At 29.3% G+C, this 22547-nt stretch overlaps 6 protein-coding genes and 1 non-coding gene across 7 annotated transcripts; 5 read left to right on the top strand and 2 right to left on the bottom strand.

The window, feature by feature from the left end:
* The first annotated feature begins 1334 nt into the window (after positions 1–1334).
* Positions 1335–1407, top strand: Tsp_02278. Its single transcript has one exon. It is a non-coding gene; the product is annotated as a tRNA-Lys (tRNA).
* Positions 1408–2861: 1454 nt separating this feature from the next.
* Tsp_02279 (hypothetical protein) lies at positions 2862–5971 on the bottom strand. Its single transcript, XM_003378039.1, has 7 exons — positions 5958–5971; positions 5431–5454; positions 3966–4168; positions 3848–3864; positions 3616–3674; positions 3288–3320; positions 2862–2910 (listed from the first exon to the last, which is right to left on the bottom strand). Exons 1-7 carry the CDS (start codon positions 5969–5971, stop codon positions 2862–2864), a joined length of 399 nt encoding a protein of 132 aa, XP_003378087.1.
* Positions 5972–8321: 2350 nt separating this feature from the next.
* Positions 8322–9917, top strand: Tsp_02280 (conserved hypothetical protein). The gene is made up of 3 exons (XM_003378038.1): positions 8322–8589; positions 9624–9693; positions 9872–9917. Exons 1-3 carry the CDS (start codon positions 8322–8324, stop codon positions 9915–9917), a joined length of 384 nt encoding a protein of 127 aa, XP_003378086.1.
* A 1141-nt stretch (positions 9918–11058) lies between these two features.
* Positions 11059–13380, top strand: Tsp_02281 (conserved hypothetical protein). The gene is made up of 4 exons (XM_003378037.1): positions 11059–11134; positions 11456–11524; positions 12567–12704; positions 13112–13380. The coding sequence occupies exons 1-4, from the start codon at positions 11059–11061 to the stop codon at positions 13378–13380; spliced, it is 552 nt and encodes a 183-aa protein (XP_003378085.1).
* Positions 13381–14841: 1461 nt separating this feature from the next.
* On the top strand, positions 14842–17670 carry Tsp_02282 (casein kinase I isoform alpha). Its single transcript, XM_003378036.1, has 10 exons — positions 14842–14901; positions 14952–15058; positions 15111–15237; positions 15292–15408; positions 15449–15670; positions 15940–16014; positions 16135–16241; positions 16480–16530; positions 17268–17490; positions 17593–17670. The coding sequence occupies exons 1-10, from the start codon at positions 14842–14844 to the stop codon at positions 17668–17670; spliced, it is 1167 nt and encodes a 388-aa protein (XP_003378084.1).
* A 302-nt stretch (positions 17671–17972) lies between these two features.
* On the top strand, positions 17973–19048 carry Tsp_02283 (hypothetical protein). Its single transcript, XM_003378035.1, has 5 exons — positions 17973–18019; positions 18109–18229; positions 18348–18386; positions 18702–18776; positions 18884–19048. The coding sequence occupies exons 1-5, from the start codon at positions 17973–17975 to the stop codon at positions 19046–19048; spliced, it is 447 nt and encodes a 148-aa protein (XP_003378083.1).
* Positions 19049–20860: 1812 nt separating this feature from the next.
* Positions 20861–22045, bottom strand: Tsp_02284 (tetraspanin family protein). Its single transcript, XM_003378034.1, has 4 exons — positions 22009–22045; positions 21656–21889; positions 21231–21586; positions 20861–20959 (listed from the first exon to the last, which is right to left on the bottom strand). The coding sequence occupies exons 1-4, from the start codon at positions 22043–22045 to the stop codon at positions 20861–20863; spliced, it is 726 nt and encodes a 241-aa protein (XP_003378082.1).
* Positions 22046–22547: the final 502 nt, after the last annotated feature.

Below are 22547 nucleotides of genomic sequence, written 5' to 3'. Positions count from 1 at the left end.
TTTCTAGTAGTAATATTTAAGAAGATAATTAATAGATGATGTACAGACAAAAATGAAAGAAAAATAAGAACTGGATTAATTATATGAAGATGATTATTATTATGCAAAAATAAGTTTAATTTTTTGTAAAAATGGTACATGTGTCGTGTGTTTGTATGCATGTGGCAAGCGCTGACAAATGACGTTTGCATGAAAATTGTTTATTACGGCAATAAAATGCAAAGTTTATTGCTGCTTTCATTTGGTTAATCAATGATTGATCAAGTTCTGTGTTTCTGAGTTTTCCTGCTGCTGATGCTGCTGGTAAAAGGAGAGTGCTTTCAAATTTTGATTGCAGTTCGACTTTGATAAGTCAATTATCACCGCATATTGTGTGCTGGTGCAGCACAATTGCCATTATGCTCACTTCACCGCTGTCGATGTAACTCTTTAAAATCTATTCCCTTTCCTCTTTCTATTTTCTTTTCCTCAAATCCTTTTTTATTTGCCTTCTTTTATTCAATAGTACTGGTCTTTTCCCATTTATCTTTTTTTATCTGCTTCTTCTTTTTAACATGATGATGCATGTCCTCGCTGTATTCTGGTAAAATGGCATCAACTAAAAAATGGTAAGCGTATAATTTTACTTTTCTTCTTTCTCACATCATCGTTAATTATACGTATATATGCATATTATAATGTTGAACAAAAATTTCATCTTACACAATAATACATTATCTTAACATTTTCATATTCATAAAAATAATAACCATAATTTCTGTTTTCAACCAACTAACCAATATAACTTTAATTTCAAATTATTTCGACAAAACGAAAAATTATAATTTATAATTTTTAAAACTTCAATTAGCAGTTTGTAAAGGCACAATTCATATAATTAATGTTAATTAGATTCTGAAGTCATCTAATGAATTATTGAATATCTACAATCACCTTCTTTCTTTTTTTCGCTTTCATTGCTAGCATTTCAAAACAGAATAATGGACTAGTGAAAATGAATCTTAATCTAAATATTTAACAAAAATCACTATTTTACAAAAGCAAAAGAGAAAACCACTGCTATATTTCTTTCAACAGAATTTTTTTACTAGGTTTGCTTCATGAAATATTCATTGCTCGACCGAATATATTATTGATAATTTTAACAATTTTGTTCAGGGAACTGTAATATGTAATAAAATTAAATTGTAGAAATGGAATTTAATTTAGGTTAATAATTGTAGACTTATGATTTAAGATTGTTATTCAGTCGACTATAAAATGTAAAATTTTATAATCGATATCGTGAAAGCGTTAATTAATTATATAAAAGAAGAGGGGAAAAGCTTAATGAAGCCCGGCTAGCTCAGTCGGTAGAGCATGGGACTCTTAATCCCAGGGTCGTGGGTTCGAGCCCCACGTCGGGCGTATTTCCTTTAATGTTTAAATTTGTAGTACTTTATCGCATGTTCATTTATCAACCCACGGCGTCATCTGTACAAGACAAGTAACGCATGTGCATAAATGTTTGTAACATACTGACGTTAATGTTGATTTCTTCGAAGAATGTTTCAAGAATTTTAAATTTTTGAATGACAACCCAGAAAATAAACGTCAAGTTTTATTATACTGTTATGCCAAATTTATCTATTTTTACTTTGAGAAGAAGCAATTCTGGAATTGTGCACATTTTATTTACTTTAAGTTAAATTATTAAGCAATATAATTTTTTAGAAGAAAATTTTCCCTATCTTATTATACAAATGAAGCAAATAAATAAATTTGACGAATATGGAATAGACCATTTTTTAATAAAAGATTTTTTTTGATCAATATAAAAAATGCAGTATATTTGTCTTGTTCTGTTGATGATGCGTAATGATTTGTGTAAATTCATTTGATTATAATCTTTAGAATGTTTTCTTATTTTCATAAGCGAACATTATTTATGCAAAATCTTAAGTTTCCTTGATTTCCAAACTATTTAAAAAGCAAAATTCAAATCATAAATATGATAAAATTCAATAAATAAAAGATTAAGAAGAAAATAATCATAGCACGTTATGGAAACTGTAGTAAGTCAACTTCGAAAGTGAAATTTCTTTTTTTCTTGGAAAATATTACTTTATGTTGAAAATGAAATTGTGCTGCACTGCATGACAGTATGACAAAGTAAATTTAGCGTTTATTGAGTTAAATGTGAAATTTAATTTTTAATATTATTTAAAAAGTAAGATTAAACGATATGAATACTACAAATAATAATATAGATTATCGTTTAATCATTTGCAAACTATTTATTCTCAATCTTGTTACATGATTTGTAGATTGAAATTGCGTTTTATAAAATATATTTTCATGATTTATGTTTGAAGTATGGTTTGTTATTGTAATTCGGGGCAAACTTTTTTCATAAAAGATTGATTATTACTTTTTATTAATATTGATAAAAATAACCATCAATTTAGTTGCTTTTATGTTTATTTTAATTAAAAAAGTATAAGAAAATAGCATTTGAACTAACCGTGTGACAATGATATATATGTGTGTGTGTGTGTGTGTGTGTGTGTGTGTGTGTGTGTGTGTGTGTGTGGGTGTGTGAAATATAAAATGATGCTTCATCACGAGAATATTCATTTTTCATTAATGAGTATTCATTCCTTCTTTGTTTACAATAATTATTATCCATCTCTGATCTCTTACAGACAAGAATTGTTTGTGGAACATTGCTGTTAATTAAGCCTGCAATGTTGTAGCATCAGCGTTGCTTAGACTAAAATGCAACTGATTCACAATTTATCATTCATAATAGCAATCGAAATAAGTTTTATTTTCAATATTTATTGAGTCATCATCTTCTTCTTTGTATTGATACATAAATATTAGCTTGCATGATTGAATGTTTCTTGCTTAGTTGCACTGATGAAATATCTGAATAGTAATTACTAAATGAAATCATGCTTGTGCATACGATTTATCTTGAAATGCGTTTCAGAATTCACAAGTTTCTCATTTTGCTAAATTTACTATTCCACAGCATATAATTGTTCATCATTATCATTGTTCGTTAAATTTAAATTTAACTTTACAATTCGTTTTTAAACAATGAAAATATTCAATTCATAATTAGTACTTCTTTTTAGTTTACTTTATTGCTCTTTTTTCTTTATGATTACTTTTTCTACTGAAAGTTGAAAATTTGCAAATAAATTTTAAATATTAATTAAGTATCAAATTTGCCAGTGATATTCAGTTTTACTGTTTATCTGAGAAAATGATCACTTTTAAATAATGTTATTTGCAAAAACCTGCATAGCTTTGAATGAGTGACCGTTTTTACACTACAATTAATGAAATTAAGTATTAAATAAAGATTAATTGTCTGTATATGTCTATGTGCATTAAAAAAATAATAATTTAATATTTGTAGTATGCATATCAAAATTGAATGGGAAATTATTTGAGCATCGCCATTTTAGTTGCTAAAATGCATCAAAAGCATATTGACCATGCATAACAATGAGAAATGTAATAAAATAATTTTTATATGATTTAGTATGCAATTTATTTATCATCATCATCGTACGGATTTCTGATGATTAATTGTTGCAAGAATACAAATTAATGAAATCTTACCTGTCATACATTGAGCATTTCAGGGATAATGCAAATGTTTCATGTAAAAGTGGAGGCAACTGGATTATTTATTTATTTATTATTGAACAGTAATTTTTCAAATATAATAAATATTTATACTTTATTGAATAAAAAGGCAGAATTCTTTTTTCATCTTTCTACATCCGCCTTTTGAATAAATGATCAGTTGCTCCCATTAATTAATTGCGCTTTTCATTTGTACAAAACAAACTTTTCTTAAATGAACTTCTTAAAAGAACTTCATTTTTGTTTATTTATCAAATGGGAAAGCATTAATTAAATGACTCAGTGTATGAACGATTAGAGTTGCAGATGTCAAGTGTTTAAACGTATTAAAGATGTTGTTGCGGCCGGATGTTGCCGCAGTGAAGAATTGATGATCAACCGACTGCAGACCAATTGGGTTGCTTGAACAAATTCAGCACAAATCGATTTAGGGCCGTGTTTCCAAGGAAAATAGCAGAATCTGTTTATAGACACAGATTGCAAATATCCTCTGATTAAGAGGCATTTGTCCAGATTATGATGGGAACTTTTATTCAAAAGAATTTTTGTAATTCAGATTATCATTGTTATCATTATTAATAATATGACCAACAAGAAGAAATTTCCATATTCATTTCTTCCATATTCGATTCAGTGATAACTACATCAACATACAACAGCTTATTGGTATAATTTGAGCTTTGTTTTAATTGCATTTTCTTGATAAAATATACGTAATTTCTTTTACTGTCATAGATATTTTTTTATTCTGCAAAAACAAAGGATGTATTAAAAATGAGAAAATAAATATTCATTTTAATATAGATGCTATTAAAGAATCGAATATTTGCATACTTCTAAATGCATATATGATAATGTTCTTTTTTTAAAATTAATGGCCTTGAATATAGTATGCTAATGCACATTTTTAGTTTAATATTTAGCATATTTTTAAAACGTACATTTAAAGCAAATTTATAGCAAAATAAAAATGCATTGATTCCTGTGACAATTTTTACAAGTCTTATTGCGACTGAATATGAATTCATTCTTTACAAATTAAAGTATTTTTGAATGCAAAAAATAACTAACTATAAATAAATATGTACAAGTGAGATTAATGCAAGCCAATGAATTAAAAGTAGCTTAGCGCCACTTTTTTTAGTATTCTAAAATAACTACTTATTACTTATATCGTTATATATATATATATCTGATATTGTGATTACATAAATTGCATACAATTACAATACTTGACAATTAATAAAATTACAGTCATATATAAAGTTTAAATTATTGAACATGCTATATAATTTTAATTATCTGCAGATAATCATTAAATAATGCATCACATAATCATTATATTTTAACAATGCATGTTTTAGAAAATAATTTAAAACAAAAATAAATTTCTGATAATCAGTCAATCAATTAGTTAATTAATTATCATTATATATTTGTTTTATAAAATTTATTTATTATTACATTTTATTTATATAGTTTATAAAATTATGAAAAATATTTTGATGACGATATAAATATACTTTACGCTCAAAGGATTAATTTTTATTTATCACCATTAATTTTTATCTATAAATATAAAAGCTTTGTTCATTTTTATTACTAAACATGTATTTATGCACTATTTTTAAACTGAATTTGTACTTTAAAATATCTATTATACCTCGATCATTTAAATAAGAAATCACAAAAAATCATAATTATAATTTAATTGAAAAATACATGTGGATTTTCAAAAGTTATTTTACCTTGTATATATTGTAGATATAACTCAGCAATTCGACAAACCGTTTAGAAATGAACCTTGATCGCCTTAAAAATTATATTCAAAATAAGCAATAAACAAATTTTATGGTAATGATGATTCACTTAATTTGAAAATTAAGCTTAAAAAGTTCTAAAAACTATGCCATATAATTTATTGTGCTATTTTTTATTTTTTTACAAGGTGAGAAAAGATTATTGAAACTGTTACACTGATTGCTTGCTTTTGTTTTTTAATTCTACACGAGTTCACACAATTTTATGTTCATGTTAGACGCATAAAAATCAATTCCATTTCATAATTCAGTCATTGACTTTTTTGAATTAGAAAAATATTTTTAAAATGTTACAACTGCTTTTAAATAATTTACATTTTTATTAAAGTAATGAATTTCAGGTTTCATTAATCTGTTATATGATAAAAATTTGCATGTTCTTATTGCTATCATGAATTTAGTATAGAATCTTACAACCTGCATGATTATGTATATTGGAAGATAACAAATATGGCAAAAAATTGAAAATCACTATTGCTTAAAATCATTTTTAACGCCCAATGCACCATTGAAATAGCATAGCATAAAACATCTAAAAAATATTTAAACGAACATTTGACTTCTCTTTTTTTGCTTTTTTCATTCAAGTCAATTTGTTCATTTGATTTGCTTTACAGTACGCATCTGGCTATGCACAATTCAACTTTCTTATTTATTATCCGGTCAAACCATCGGAATAGTCAGCAGAATTTATTTAATGTCGGCATTTCATGTTATTTCGATATGTTTAATTTAAATGACAAATTATTTCGTTGCAGTTGTTAAATTTGAAATCTTAATTGCATTCCTGGGTTCAATTTTGATGAAAGAGATACTCATTAAACCTGGCTTCAATTAATCAGCTGATGCTCTAAATTGTTTATCGGATGCAGCTTCAGAAAATGAAGTCAGCTATATGCTGAAATTCTTAATCAGCAATAATTGAGGAAGGCTGTTTGCGAATATATTCTCTGAAAAGTATGTTTAAGTTTCAAAAAAAAATACAAGTTGCTTAATAACTGATGAAAGGCTCTGCCTGAGATCTGCATTCAATATACAACAACAACACTTAAAAAATGTCAATTTAGCAATGCTGATTTTATCATCGAAGATTGTTTTTTCAACAAGTGATTGCATTTCTTTTAGATTGATAAAATTCAAGCAATTTTACCAAATTATATTTTTCGAATATTTTTTTGTTTAATAATGATAAAAATGATATTATTAATATGCATATCTTTTCAAGTGCAATTGTTCAGCTACAATTTTACTTTCTCAATTGCAACAAAGCACATTTTTCGAATAAACTTATGCTTCTTTTTTTTTGATGAGTTTTTCAGATGCTTTTAAAAATGAAAATTAAAAAGCCAAATTGCTCATGAACACTTAAATTGTAAAAATTATCGAGTGAATATTTTTACAAATTTTGAACGCTTGGAATTTTTTTTCAAATCACTGCAAGCAATCAAGCATAGAATAAATTTTGTTTTTTTATTTTTGCATAATCTGTTTATCATAGTGAATTAATTTTGAAAATTTTATTTAAAAATTTTAAAATTTTGCATATTACATTTCACACAATTGTTACTAGGATATAATTATTATTTAAGAAATTCTGACTGTTTGCCAAATATGTTTTAATAAAATAATTGAAACAAAGATTTATGTTAATTTTTTGAATATTATAAAGGAAAATATATTATAGTTTCATTAATTTTAATTTTTTTCTCCCAATAATTGACGCCTGTTGAGCTTTGTGTTTTAGAAATCAACATTACCAGAATGATGATCTTCGCCAGAGGAAGCCTAGGTGGCCGGACGTGTGGCAGCTCTTTTGACCAACAATATCATGAATCACAGGTGTTCGATTTTAAGCAACAGCTGTGCTTCACATTCCCAACTTGATAGCCCGAGTAAAAATTGTGCTCACCAGTGGGGTGTTTAGCAGTTGCAGCAAGCACTTTTCAAGTGTGGGAGCGTTGAACGTGCTTGGTGGAACCGTCTGAATAGTTGTTAGTTGATTAGTAAATGCCGCTTTGCAAAGATCCATTTGAACACTTTTTCTCGTTCATTCATCAATTCTTTGTCATTGGGACAAAAATATCGTACAACTGATATTCGGTTCATTTAATCTACCTGAAAATCTCTCTCTTTTCAATAATCTTTCATGCATATGCATACATAAAATAGCACTTTATATATATATATATTCTTTTAATGTTCAGATTTACCTTTTTTCAATAATTTGAGGTATGTATTTGTCGATATAATATTATTTTATAAAAAGAAAAAAGAAGACAATCGCGCTGTGACGTGACGATGGAAATGTGCCACACGTTTTGCATGTTGTTCATTTCAGGTGAACATGGTTGACCAGTTTGAATACCATTGTCATTGGGAAAATGTGAAAAAGTTCAACAACTCAATTGTGCGTGATAAAAATGCCGTTTGGAATTATGCTTGTTGCCAGATGGCAGCAGTATTGATGGCTGTTTGAAAAAAAGTAGGCGGGGCATAGCAGGCAGACTCGGCCAATCAAACGAAGACAAAAGTTGAAGAGTTTGGCGAAGAGTTTGCACTGTGGTAGTAAAGCCGCTTCAGACAGAGCGATTTGAGTTCAGCTTAAGCTGTGTGGCAGCGGTCCGGCTACTGCCGGTCCGCAGCCGGCCATCCTTTTTTTTAATTTTGTTTTCATATTAATTATTTTAATTGTGTAATTTGTTTTCTCTTTGGGGTCTCAAAAATTTTCAACTATTCTCCATTTGAACTGTTGGAGTGGGTTTAATTGAGATTTTTTAAAATTTTATCATTGTTGTATTTCACAACCGGGTTTGCTTCTGAACTGTTTCCTGTGAAGTGGAAAAATTCGTGAGTGGAAAAATGTATCCCCACCTGGTGAATCTATTTTGCAGCATGGAAGGCCTGTCGGTGCTAAACAAAGACTCGTACAAGCGCGTATTGTGGCATCGACGAATGATGGCCATTTCCACATGCATGACTTGTATTGGAGTGGTCCTGCTTGCCATATGTGCGATGACCACGAGCTGGGCAGTGGTTGAAATTTTGCAAGAAAACAATTCAACCATTCAGCTGCACATGGGAGTTTGGGGCGAGTGGAAAATTGTGGCCAACGCTACTCATCAAACAAGTAAGCTGTGCACATTTTTCATAACCAACACTCTGTTCCACTGTTTGCATGCTTCAGTTCAACTTTGAATTATGCGCATATATTTTCATTTCAATTTAATTGTCTGCAGAAGAAGCCATTTGTATGTAAAGAATCGTAAAAAACCAAGCACTTTCAGAAATGTTGATAAAAAAGTAATAAAAGAGAAGAGAAATATTTCATTTAATAAAAAGCAAAGAATTTGCTGACGTGCTGTTTGCTACTAGGCGGATCTGGTGTGCTCGAATTGCACATTTTGCTTTTTTTTCAAAAGCTTGCATAAAATTGTAAAATTGGCAAGACTGTTTGTTCACTTTTGAGTAATTTGAAGGCGGTTGCAATTTTATGCTAGAAATTGCTTTGAAACTGGTTTCAACTTTCTCTTAGCCGCTTGTTCCCTTGGTGGAGAACAAGCTGTGTGGAATATTAAATTTGAAGCGCCTGCTTCTTTCTTCTGGTCGCTTGTTTAAATTTTAAAAGCAACTTTTGAAACAGGCATGCTTATTCGATTTTGGCCTCATTTAAATTAATCTAAATCTAAATTTTCAACATGTTTGCTGATTTTTAAAGTTATTTTTTGAAAATTCATTTGTAAAAGAGGCTTCATTCAGAAAAAAAGTAGAATTTAATGTGATTTTTGAAGTACAATGAGTTTATTACTTTAAATCTGAAAAGTAAGCATATTGTTGAAAATTTTGCTGTAATCCCTTTGTTGTATTAAGGTATTGTGATTTTGTTTCTACAATTATTAAGTTCGCTTTTCTTGGTTTTTTATGATAATTTGACATTACAGAGCTAAAGCAGTGCAACTTTAAAAGTATTCAGCAGTGTAACATTTTAAAAGTATAACAGCACCAAGATTTATTTGCATTATTTGTTCATAATTTATCATCATTTCAATTTGTGTAACAAAGTGAGAATTTAATAAATTTTATGAATTTGAATTGAAATAGTTTCAGCGAATATTAAAAAAGTAAATTCACTAGTTGAAAAAAGAAGAAATAGAATTTATCTAGTAAACTATTATTATACAATCAGTCGTTATTATACTGCTGCAAAAATCACTTTACCGAATGCTCAGCTGAGGTTGAAGATTCGAGTCTGAAATAAAAATTGATGATCAATAATTTAACTTCACGATGCATACCAGGTGCGTATAATTTGCTGCCAGTTTTGCACATTCTTGCTGCTTCAGTTGTTTTCAGTTAGTTTAGGCTAGCAGATGTAGTAGTGCTTTTGCATTGTATGAATTTTAGCTTTTTAGCTGCTGTTTGCTTCTCAACTGTGAACAGATGTCAACAACTCAATAAATAAAAATACTAAAAGCTTGAAATTCTTCCCTATTCAATAAAAATAAACGTTTTATTTTATCGGAACAATTTCACTGGAAAATCTGCAAAAATTTTTTTCCACTGATACTTTTCAATGCACATTTTTGTTGCACAATTAAAAGAATAGTAGAGGGGGAAAAGCACACCGTTTTCATCTTTTTGTTGTCAATTTTCGGCTTGCCAGTGATTATAGATAGGATAATTAAATTTCGAGGGGATGCCTTTGAATGACATCTCGTTGATGCAAATGGTCGATAATGAGAAATATTTGTTGGCAGGCCGAAGAGACAAATAACTATTTAATTGCCTTATTGCGCCAAAGTGTAAAAAAATTTTTTCCTCCTACTAACAAGTGTCAGCAGTGTTGATTAATTAATTAATTAATTAATTCACATAGCACTGACAATTTTCATTCTTTGTTTTTTAAATCAAAATTATTCAACTGCATTAGATAATAATTAATTCATCAAGCATCAGCACTATTGTCGACTTTTATAGTGAGTGATATAGTGAAATTGTTTTTTTAATTTTTGCATTTACTATTTATATATATCCGGTATAAATTTCGCTTTTCGATGAAGTTGTTTACTTATAGAAGGCGTGTTTCAGTTCGACTAGCTTACAAAGGCAAAAGTATAGTTGTTAGGAAAATTGATTAGTCACCATTTATAAACTACGTCAAGCCGTCCATTTTGTTCAGCGTTGAGTGAGCCATTAAATAATTTGGCAAGTTGATTAAATGGCTTTTGACCGGAGGTTTGAAACGTCAATAGATTGAAAATGACCAGCATTTAACAAATTGCATCCGAATACTGTATACAAGATGATTGTGTATATTTGTTGTCAGTTATTTGCGTTGTTTTGATTAATGATTAATATTCGATATTCAGTGGAGTAGAAATATTCAGTAGAAAAATATTATTCAGTGTTGCACAAAATTGTTATCGACATGCTTGAATTGATGCTGCATGAATAAATATGAAAGATGTTGACAACAGTGATTAAAAAAGTAGTAGTTATTATTCACTACTACTGTTTTCATCATAAATTTTAACATTCATTTACCACTAGTTGAAATAACTTTTCAACTGATTAATTGATTTAATGGATATAATTGGAAATGTGTAATGCTTTCGATTTTTGCCATATTTTCAAATCACGTCTGGCGCGTGGCCAAAAGAATGGAGCCGATGTCAGTGCGTGATTAATTTTATGATTCAATTTGATAAAATTTTTTCAAAACGTTCATTTGATTTTCCGAAGACGCGTTAAAATTTATTGTTTAAATAAGCAGAGAAAGCTGAGCGAAGCAAAGCGATGATGAAATATATGTTCATTCCTCTGGGCAATATTATTTATCTTCATTGGTCAGTTGTTCCAGTTAATAAAGGATGCAGCATTTCGTTGTGCAAATGTGAAATAAATTATTAATTTGACAGAAGAGTGAAAAATTAAATTTAATAAGCATTGTTGATTTTGGTGAAATTTTACAGTTTGTTTTTTTTGTTTTTCTTCAGAATTATGGATTCCATATTTTCCCGGTCCACCACCTGGTATTGCTCGACTTACCGATTCAGAGTTGCAACGTAAGCTTAACATTTTTTCATTCAGTGAAATTTTTGTTTTTATTGAAAACGAAGTTTTATTCAATTACAATAATATCGTTTAAATTTGCTTTTTTAATATATGAAAAATTACATGCATCTTTCTACCGAAAATAATCAAGTAAATTGTAATATAAATTGTTTTTTCTCTCTTATTAAATTAGCTAATTAACAAAATTTTCTCATGTTTAATATTTATTCAGTTAATATGAGTAATTTCAAGAGAAATCTATTTTACAAAAGTTTAAATGTTGAATTGGATTTTTGGAGTGTTTAAATTGGAACATTTTTAATTTTCGTGTAAATTCTAATCAGATCAGATAATATTCATTATGTTTTACTCGTTGTTATAACTGAACTGCTGAATATAAAATTATGTTCCGTAATCATGTCTGTTACTTTATTAATGAAGAACATGCTTTTTTCGTCTACAAAGTTTCGATGTTTATGTTATTTTTAAAATTTGCAGAGTATTAAATGTAATAAACATTATTGTTGAAATATTTCAAGTAAAAAAGATGATTATCATTTATTGATGCGATTATGAGTTTTTCAGAAAACTCATTTAACCGGTTTGTGTTAGCTTAACGATGCTTACGCAACAACTGTGCATGGATACTTGGATGCGTCACAACAAAACTAGCCTTTCAAACAATTTTGTGATTAAATTTTAAATTCTCGATCACGTTTACTGAATTAACCATGCTGCATAATTATTAAAGATTATGATTAAAAATTTGACAGTTTCAGCTAAACTGCAGAAGAGCATTTGAAATTCATCTTCAGTTTACAATGAGATGTATTCGGATATTTAAAATATTTTAATTTCTTGTCAAAGTATAAATTCTATAATTAGACAATTGTTTTTTTTGCATTCTTATTTGATTGTTCATTTTAAAGTTTTTTAAAATGAATTATATAATTTCACTTTTTAATAAAGTTGAACAAGTTGGAATAAATTATTGTTTTCTGCAACAAATAATGATGATGATCAACGTTCGTCTGGATGTATAGCTAATTTTAGATTTTCACCGCACAATGGCAGTTTTCACGACAATTTCTTTGGCACTTATGTTTGCCAGTAATGGATTTGCCTTATATAGTTTTATTCATCATCGTTACATGTACAAACGACTTACCGCTGGATTGATGTCACTGGTTGGTGAGTGTTGAATAATGTTCCGCAATGCAATAAAGATTCGAATTGAAATTTATTAATTACAGGCGAAATACAATAAAATGAATTAGTTGTTCACTTCAAATCAGTATTAATAGACCATTTTTAATAATTAATAATTCATTTTGATGTTGTCTTTTCATAATTGTTTGCAATTTATATTAATTTAAATTATTTGCAAAACATCACAGTTGAAGATTTAAGAATTTCTTTTATTTTTTGTCCTGATTCTGGTTGTATTTTATTTCGAAGTTTAAGAATTTTCATGTTTTTACGTCATCGGGGTTCAGATATATCAAATCTGCGAAGCTTATCAGCTGGATATTGTTTACAAATAATTGCACTAGTAAAAAGCATCCTAATTGAATTTTTCCTTTTTTTTTCTTTTTTAGCAATGTGCATTCTAGTGGTGATAGAAACGCTGATATTTTCGGTGAACAATTGGAAGGCAATTTCTGAAGAACATGAATTAACTTATACAGAAGAATATTTGAAAGGAATGAGTTACGGCTTTTCAACGTACCTTGCCTGGATCACGTTCTCAATTTACATCATAGCTACGGTAGTTTTCATATTTGGAAGTCAGAAGCAGAAAGGTCGAAACGCTGCAACTCAAGAATTTGAAGTCGAAGATCGCCCTTTCAATTTAGGACGATGTTGATCGAATTGAGTTTGAATTCCATTCAAATTCAATTGAGTTCAACAAAATTAAACTTTCCAAAAATGCAACTCATCAACAAATTCAAATATATCAATGAACATTCATTCACGAATGGACCAAAAAGTTCATTGGCAAGCATCGTTTGTTCACTATATTTCAACTCTCTCTCTCTCTCTCTCTCTCTCTCTTTCTCCTTGCCGAGTCTGATTTCAATTTGTCGTTCAGAGAGATTGATATAAATTTCTTTAACTGCTGCATTTTTTCCAAAAAAATTTGTTTTCTCTTCTTATTGTTCATTTTAAGTTATGCGTGTTGTCTCAAATTTGGCGAATAATCTTTTTTAACTGCGGCCGACTGTTAACGGTTCTTTTCGGCGCACTTTCTTCTGTTTCAGTTCCAAAGTTGTCCAATCAACGCGATGTAAATCGACTAATCACTGTTAATTGTTTTATCAAAAAAAAATTGTCAATTGTGATCCCCGATTTCATTTAACTGGCGTTCAACTTATGATTATTAAAATTTTCATTTCGAAATACATAAATCAACAAATTTATTTCATGCCCGAAAAAATAAATACTCATCAATTACAGAGACAAGCACTGAGTGCAAAATCAAAATTGCAAAATTTGAAAATATCACTTTATAATTTGAAATGATATGCAGGTATAAATTGTAAATATACAAAATTTTCATAAATAAAATATAAAACACAAAAGTTACTTTGAATGATTTATAAAATTTTTTAATTATAAATTCTAGAAATGTAGAATTACACAGAACAAATCAACTTTTTAACTATTTTGTTTTAGCCATACTGTAGCATTACATAAACTTCACCATGAATAATCATATTAAAGAAAATTAGAACTCCTTTATCAGTAATTTTGCCTTAAATATCACTATTTATGATGTTTATTTCTAAAAAATAGCTGAAATATATCGTGCATCGCATAAAAAAGCTTTCAGTAAATCTATCTGCTATTATTCATTTGACCCCAATGTGAATTACAGTAAACTTCCATAGATCTCTTCAGTTTATAGCTATTTTTTCGTTAATAAGAAAAATATGAATTAAATAATAAATATTTTGGGATATATTTTTGAGCAGTAACAGTTTTACTGAGTAAACTGCTTTTGGTAAATAGTACTTACTTATATTTAATACTTTACTTTTTAAATTCACAGTGGTGGCACTAATTGTTTAAAGTCTAGTGGTTATTTAAAATTTAGAATGAAGTAAAAATATATTTTACAACAATTTATTTATTTCAAATTTTAGCAAATATGTTTATTTTTTAAACTGTATGCTGATAACATTATTCGTCTTTACATTATTCTCTTCTGTAGATATTTTAAAGTCAGTTTAGTGTTTTTTATGTTTTGAAGTTTTAACACGTTTACCGGATTTTGTTCAGTATGAATTTTGAAAGTACCTCTCATAATCGTTTTAAATTAAATTATATGATGGGGAAAGGGACCTTTGGTGTTGTTTATGTTGGTATGGACAAAGTGACGAAAGAGGTATGGAGTTTTTTTATCATAATGCGCTTATATTATAAAAACACATTTAGGAAGTTGCCATAAAAATTGAGAAGCGAATGGAAAAATCATCCATGTTATGCTTTGAGAAAAAAGTTTACAAGTTCTTATCTGGTAGTTCGTTTGTACCAGCAATAAAGTTGTGAAGTTTTGCAATAAATAATCATTTTCATTTAAAAGTGAAATTTTAGGCATTTTGGTACGGATAATTTAAATTTCTATTTATCAATGGAATTGCTAGGTCCAAACATGGAGGATGTTTTAGAAGCAAGAAACCGTGAACTTCTATTGACGGATGTTTGCTTGTATGCAGTACAGGTTCGAGTTTTTGCATTATTTAATGTGCTTCTAATTTTTTTTTGATGTTTCAAGATTATTAAAGCGATACAGTTTATACATGAAAGAGGTTTTATCCACCGCGATTTGAAGCCTGAAAACATACTTTTGCGCCAACGTGATTTATCAACACATGAAGTTGCTTGTTTTTCGGTTAGGTTAGTTAGGAATTTTGTAACTTTTTTAAATTTAGGTATCATTAATTGACTTTGGTTGTGCAGTACGTTACCGAGTGAGTAAATGTAAGTTTTCGCACATTGCATACCGTGAGAAGTTACCCGTAATGGGAACTCTCAGATATATGTCCATTAGTGCTCACTTGGGAATTCAGCAAAGTCGTAGAGATGATTTGCAGACTGTTGGATATATCCTTACATATCTGGCTAAAGGCAAACTGCCATGGCAAGATATGCAGGTATTATTCGTCGACGTTTGTTTAGTGTCTAATATTACTAATTATTTTGTATTAAGTTCGGATGAATAAATAAATAGTAATAATAGTTGAGTAGTGTAATTTTAAATTTATAAAATGTTACTAGTTTGTAGAATTATCTTGTAACTCAAATGATATTTCTCTTTCTGCACGTCATTAACATTATAAGTTTGTATAATTTAAGTGGAAGAATTGATTTGGAACACATATCTACATGCCTTTATATATATATAATTTATTTATATATTTAGATGACTTCATTTGCTGAACAAAATATGGAGGTAGCCAGTATGAAAATAAGAATGAAACCACAGCATCTTTGTCAGGTATTGTTGGAAGATTTGTATTAATTTTTTTCAATTTTTTAAATGTTGTTTCCAGAGTTACTGATTAATTGTTCTACTGTTTGGTCTGATAATTTGTGCATGGTTTAAAATATGTTATAGGGTTTGCCTTCTGCATTTTCCAACTACATGAAGTATTGTCGCTCGCTTGATTTTGCAAGTGAACCAGATTACAACTATTTGTACCGCCTTTTTGAAACGACTGAAAAGTATGCTTTTGTAATTCATTGATTTAATGTAATATTTTAGTTTAAATGGCTCAGTTTTTAATTTTTACGTACTAGTAATAATATATTGAATTTTGTAAGTGTGAACAAGTAATATTAAGCATTTTCTTCTATAGATGGGTAATTTTTACAATGTGTAATTGAATATTAATTTCTTTGAATACAGAATATTTGAGTAAATTGAACAATTTGAACGAAATTTAGTAATTATTTCTTTCAGGTATGAAAGTGCTGTCACTTTGAGAAATGGATATGGAATATTGCCAAATGCGTTAGTGTGAGGTGAAAATTGTTCGCTCAATTACAGTGGAAATTGTCATTCTGCAGCTTATTTTTATTGTTTCGCTTACTTTCTGTACATTTTAAATTGTCACTTATGCACTTAATTTTATCTATATCAGAAGAATTTGGAATTGCTGAAACTATGACATTTTAGAAATTTTTTTAATAGTAGTAATTCCACTATTAAATGTTTTCATTTTAGAGGAAATTAATTAATTAATTAATGAATTAGTGAAATATAACATTGTTTTATCTGATTTTTATTCATATTTTGAATGTATTTTTTTTCGATCGACGTCATATACTTTACAAAACGATATAGTGAGACGAAAATTGAATTATTCAAAATGGTATTATAAAGTATGAATTGTTTCAAGTATTTTGAAAATCAAATTGCGCTTAAATCAACTGACTTTTTGTAAAATGAAGTATAATAGTGATAACTGTTTTATGTAAATCATTATTTAACTTGCAATCATGAAATATCTACAGTACTCTTGACTGATAAACGGAACCATAATCTTGTTAATGGTAATGAGAGTTGTTTTGTGTGTTCTTTAATTTAAAATATTCCAATCAAAAGTAGGTAGTTATTAGTGATTTTGGAATTTATGTTTTTTGTGCACGAAGCGTGACGGACCATAGTTTTTGAATGCTTGCGTAATTTCTTGTAAATGTTGTTTGTCGGTATGAAATTAATATCGAAATGACAAAGCATTTATGAAGACTAACGTTAACAGAATTGGTAACAATGGAAAGAAAAAGTTACTGTTGTAATACTTGCCATAAACCGTTGAAGTGCTATTCAAGTTTGCGCACTCATGAGAAGCTTCACAATAAGTACGGTGAATTTGTATGCCACATATGCGGCGCAGATTTCATTTGGAAAGGGTCATTCATTTCTCATGCGTCGTTTCATGTTCGAGCCGGTGATGCGCTGAATATTGAAGTATGCAATTTTATTTCGAATGAATTTTTGTTAATGATACTGTTAGGTTGACATAAATAAGAAATGCTGAAATATTTATTTAATTATTTCTATAATCAAAAGTGCACAAGGAATGAAGTACAGTCTGCCCTCAACATTCACGTGCCGCTTCTATTCATACACCCCGCCGATGCTATATAATCCTACGCAGTTGTTTTAAAGCTGCAAGGAGTAATATCACTGACCGTCTACTAATTTGCATGCTAAATATGTATCCCGTATTTATTTTTTACTCATTTGATTGAGTGTGTAACAGTTAAAATCATCGGCGTGTTCTTGCATGCAAGCTTGCCAGAAGTGGCTGGACTGTCTGTCCAGTGTATCTTTTTTAAAAAACTTCTGACTATAGTATTTACTCCATGCATTACGCATTTACTCCAATTTTGCGTTATTTTCACGCTGTATGATGCTAGCATGAAAGTGGAAATTCTGCACTTCCAGACATGTTTGGAATAGTTGACCAGTCTGGAATCACGGAATCGGTGCTGCCGTAAACTTACCTCCTGTTCGCAGCGCCTCCTTTCCCTTCACCCTAATGTTTTTATTTTTGTCATCTTAGCATTAGTAGCGGTTATTTAGCCTCCTAGTTTGGTTAAGTCGTTATTACTACTGTTATGCTGTGGAACCTCATAAGCGGAAACAACCTTGCGCAGAACCTGCAGATCCACAGCATACATGCATACTAGGGTCTAAAAATAGGGTTTATCTTTTTGACGCAAATAATCAAATCTACGAATGTTGAGGGCCGACTGTATATACATTACACAGAAGAGGCACTTGACGAATTATTTTGATTAACTTGATTTTTATTTATTCAGTTCAAAGTTATTCAAACGTATTTAAAAATTGTACCGATGGTTTGCATTATAAACTTAATATTCAATTGCACATTAAATGACATAATGAATAAGATACTTTCAAGTGGAGGGTGCTTTTTTTAAAAATATTTTTGTACATGGCATTTTTTAAATGTCTTGTAATTAAAAGAAGTGATTTAAATTTGAATGGAAATTTTTTTTCCAAGTTTAAATATTTTTTGTCGAAAATTTGTGATATAAAGTTTTGAAATTTAAAAAGAGAATGAGAAGTAACGTTTAAATAAAAATTAATTGAATATTTTAATTTTGAATTATATATATTGTATATGTATATGGAATATTATTTATTTTTAGAATTTTTTTGAAGATAATTCTTCAGTGGTGACCATCCTGCCGTCTTTAGAAGAGAATACTGAACAACTTTTGCAGGTTTTTACACGAACTTTTTGAATTTTTGCCAAGTTATGAATGTTTCCTGAGAATACTGGCTATTTCATTTCATTTCTTTTTGTTTTTGAAATTTTTACTAGTGCTAGAATTGTTTTTTTGGTGTAAGTTTAAGTGACCAAATAGTTCCACAATATAGCGCTGCGCTTATGAAATTGATCAGTATAGTAAAAGTGAAATACGAGAATCATTTTTATCACTTACTGGGAAGTAATCCGGTGTTGTATAGGGACAAGGGTGTGGTCAATAAGTGAGAGAAACTTATTGGCATCATTTAATTGCACTTTTTCACAGTTATATTTCCTAGTATCATTCAGCGAAGTAAACTGTAGTGAAATGTTTAGAAATAAACGGCACTGATGATGATGGAAGCATTTTTGTTGAAAGTACCGATGACTACTAATTTAATGGTTTTCAGTGCAACATACGAACATACGATTAGTACTTTTACTAAATCTGACAGACTACTTTTGCTATTTATTTCAAGCTTGCTTGGATAAATAATTTTTTATATTTTTTGTTCATAATACTTTGCAAAATAGTTAGGCTGATATCTCTTTATCTGTTTTCCAGTTTTATTGTTATCATTCATTCTGCCTGCCGTTTGTTTTATTTGTTTTTGAATTTATTAGAAGTTTCAATCCGTTGTATAATTAGCCACATTTATGCTAGCAAGTTCTGCAACTGAACAAATCATTTTTTCGGTGCATTTCAAAATTGCTTTGGGGTAATAATTTAGATTTCTTCATATTTTTATGATTGCTTTAAATAATGCCCCCTTACCAATATGAACGTGCAAATGTAAAATTCCTCAGAATGCTCGATTGGTGATGACGATGGTTTTTCTGTTTTTGTTAGAAAAGCATTTCGGTTCTTTGGTAAACGGGAATGAATTAAGTAGCATAATATGCATTTTTAGCATATTTCTGTGCCCCATTTCATTGAGCTAAATGTATCCTCTATAGTGTAGCACGTGCAGCTTTACGTACAGTTCAGGAATTCTAGAAATAGGATTATATGAATTTCAAGTTAGAAATGATGAAACGCAGGGGACGAGAGGCGTCAGATAGGCTCAAATTTTTGGTAAGAAAGCAAAATAGTTTATTGGAGTATAATTAAATATGTTTTATTTTGCAATTTTTTGTTCATAATGAATCGTTTAGAAAAGCGCCATCAATATGTCAACAGTTTCCACTGACAATTACGATATCTGGAAGATCGTTCATACAGAGTGTATACTGTTATGTGTAACTTTGATATTAACATTCCTTCTTTGTTGTCTGTTGTCATACATGATCGTTTTATTATTTTATGGTGTTTAATGTTATAAAAATTTATAAATTTATGTATATACTTTATTGTGAATGAAAAACAGCGCATTTTAATATTTTAAGTTGATTTCTTTTACAAAATACAGTCGGTCCTCGATTTGAGATCAGGTGATTGATATTATTGAAAGAAGCGGAGTAAATAAAAACTCGAGTTCTTTACATCTAGCGTGTCGATGACCATTAATGAGTGGATTCGTTCATAACAACAGCCAACAGATCGAAGTGGATCGAAAAGCCGGTTTAAGGCAGCTGCAATCGCATGATTCCTGAACTGATGGTAAGCTTAGAACAGCCGCTCCCAGGCTAGCACAGTCCAACACACCGTGAGAAGAACGCAAAATTTGAGTAAATACGTAATGCATGATGCTATAGACGCTTACCGTGACTTATGCCTACATATTGTTGATGTACTGCTAGTTTCCTAGGCAGTAGTTTTTGTTTATTACTGAGCTTTGATTTTTCTATTTACTGTTGCTGTCTCTCTGCTTGTTGTGGTATCGGTCCGAGCGAATTTTGTAAAAAATGAAAAAAAGGAAGACCACTTTCGATAGCAATGCTTTTTAAAAGATTAAATGACAGTCCAGATAGTTCTGGCAAGCTTGCACATGGGAGCACACCCATGATTCAGAATGCTGTGTGTTCAATCGAATGAATAAAAATAATAAATTAAATAAATAAATAGATAAATATCTAACATTCAAATCAGTACACGTTCTGTGATATTCCATGCAATTTTTAGGCAATTCTGCTATATAATAAGCGGAGCGTATGAATAGAAGTGGCAAGCATTCGCAGTACCGCCGGAGCGCATATATCGCGAATGTTGAGATACAACTATATAATTTTGAATTCTGAAATTTTTTCTATTCTGAATTTCTGATTTGATCAACTCTGAAAACAAAAATTTTACTTTTTTAATTGAAAATTTTTTTATTTGTGGAAGCAAGCAGCTTTAATTAGCATTAACAGAATTACTCAAATAGTGGAATACTGTATAAGCATTTTTATTTTTTACTTGAAAATTTTAAATTCTGGTTAATAAAATTATAACAATAATGGTATTTCTGATAATTAATTAGCATTTTTTTCAATCGTTTTGGTAAACATAGCAAGCCATCATCCAAATCAACGTTTCAAGACATAACAGTGCCGTGCCACCAAAAAGTAGTGAAGTGAGAACAGTACTGACGACGTCACCTACTGCTGTCATACAACCAACAACTTCATTTTTTTCCGTGCAATTGCAACTTGATGGCGGTTTTTCAAAATCTTTACATCCTTCTGCACCACAGCATTGAAACATTATATGCGTAGCATCCAAAAGCTTATCCAATTCTGCATTGCCAGTATGATACTTTTGCAATACTTGCTTTTGAAATACAATCATAATGGAACTTTCTATCTTTGCTCTTTCAGATAAGAGGAAAAAGATAGCAGTGATCGAATAAATAATCGCTAATACTATAAATATGAGATGCATGATAAGAGAGCAGTCGTTTTTACAGCAAACGCTAAAAAATCCTAAAACACCACAAGTGGCAAGCACAGCACCAATACTGACAGTGTGATTAACATAGTAATAGAAAGAATTCGTGCTTATCAGCGTTTCTGGTTGATTTAATACGTTTTCTAATGCTTTTTGGATGTTTTCATTATAAGTATAAAGCGAAATGATCATTGCACCCACTCCAATTGTAACAAGTAGCATGTTAAGAAAATACAATACGGCTTCATCAAATCTGAATCTTTGCCTTCTGTTCACCGCTGCAAAAAACCAATACAAAAAAATAAGAAAAACCGAACTGAATTAAAAGTCAACACTACGTAGAAAATAATTTTATGACTAATTATTAATAAAATAAAATTAAAATTAAAAATTTTACCTTCAGTCGGAAAACCACTTTTCCTTTGGCTTTCCATCTCTAAAATAGTCATTGCATCGTCGATCAGATATGTAATATGTAAGTGTTTTTAAAGTGAAATTTAAACGATAAACTTTTCAATGCATATTTAAACTATACAGTGCTTTAAAGTGCGCTCACTGCATGCAGAAAACAAAATAAAGTTTATAAACACGAAATAATATCATTATGAAAATAAATTGTATATTTTAATTTTTCAGAATTTATAAATAAGCTTAATAAATAAATTCTTTAAAATTTTATTTCATTTATTTAAAATTATTACGAGATTATGTAAAAAAATGATTTCAGTTTGTTTTTTTTTTCAACCGTGAAGCAGTTGTACAAAATTTTTTATATTATTATTAGCTCATAAATTCAACAATGTAAAAATAACCTTACATGATTATGAAACAACTATTGATTGGTGTTGATAAAATTAATATCAGGCTAATGATTTTTCATAAAAAGTATATATACGATTTTTTCCTATCAAAAAGTTAATATTCACCATTTTGAAT

Source organism: Trichinella spiralis (genome assembly GCF_000181795.1).
Source record: "Trichinella spiralis strain ISS 195 chromosome Unknown Scfld4, whole genome shotgun sequence".
NCBI classification, from domain to species: Eukaryota; Metazoa; Nematoda; class Enoplea; order Trichinellida; family Trichinellidae; genus Trichinella; species Trichinella spiralis.
The sequence above is the reverse complement of the archived record's forward strand: the minus strand, read 5'-3'. Positions and strand labels throughout refer to the sequence as shown.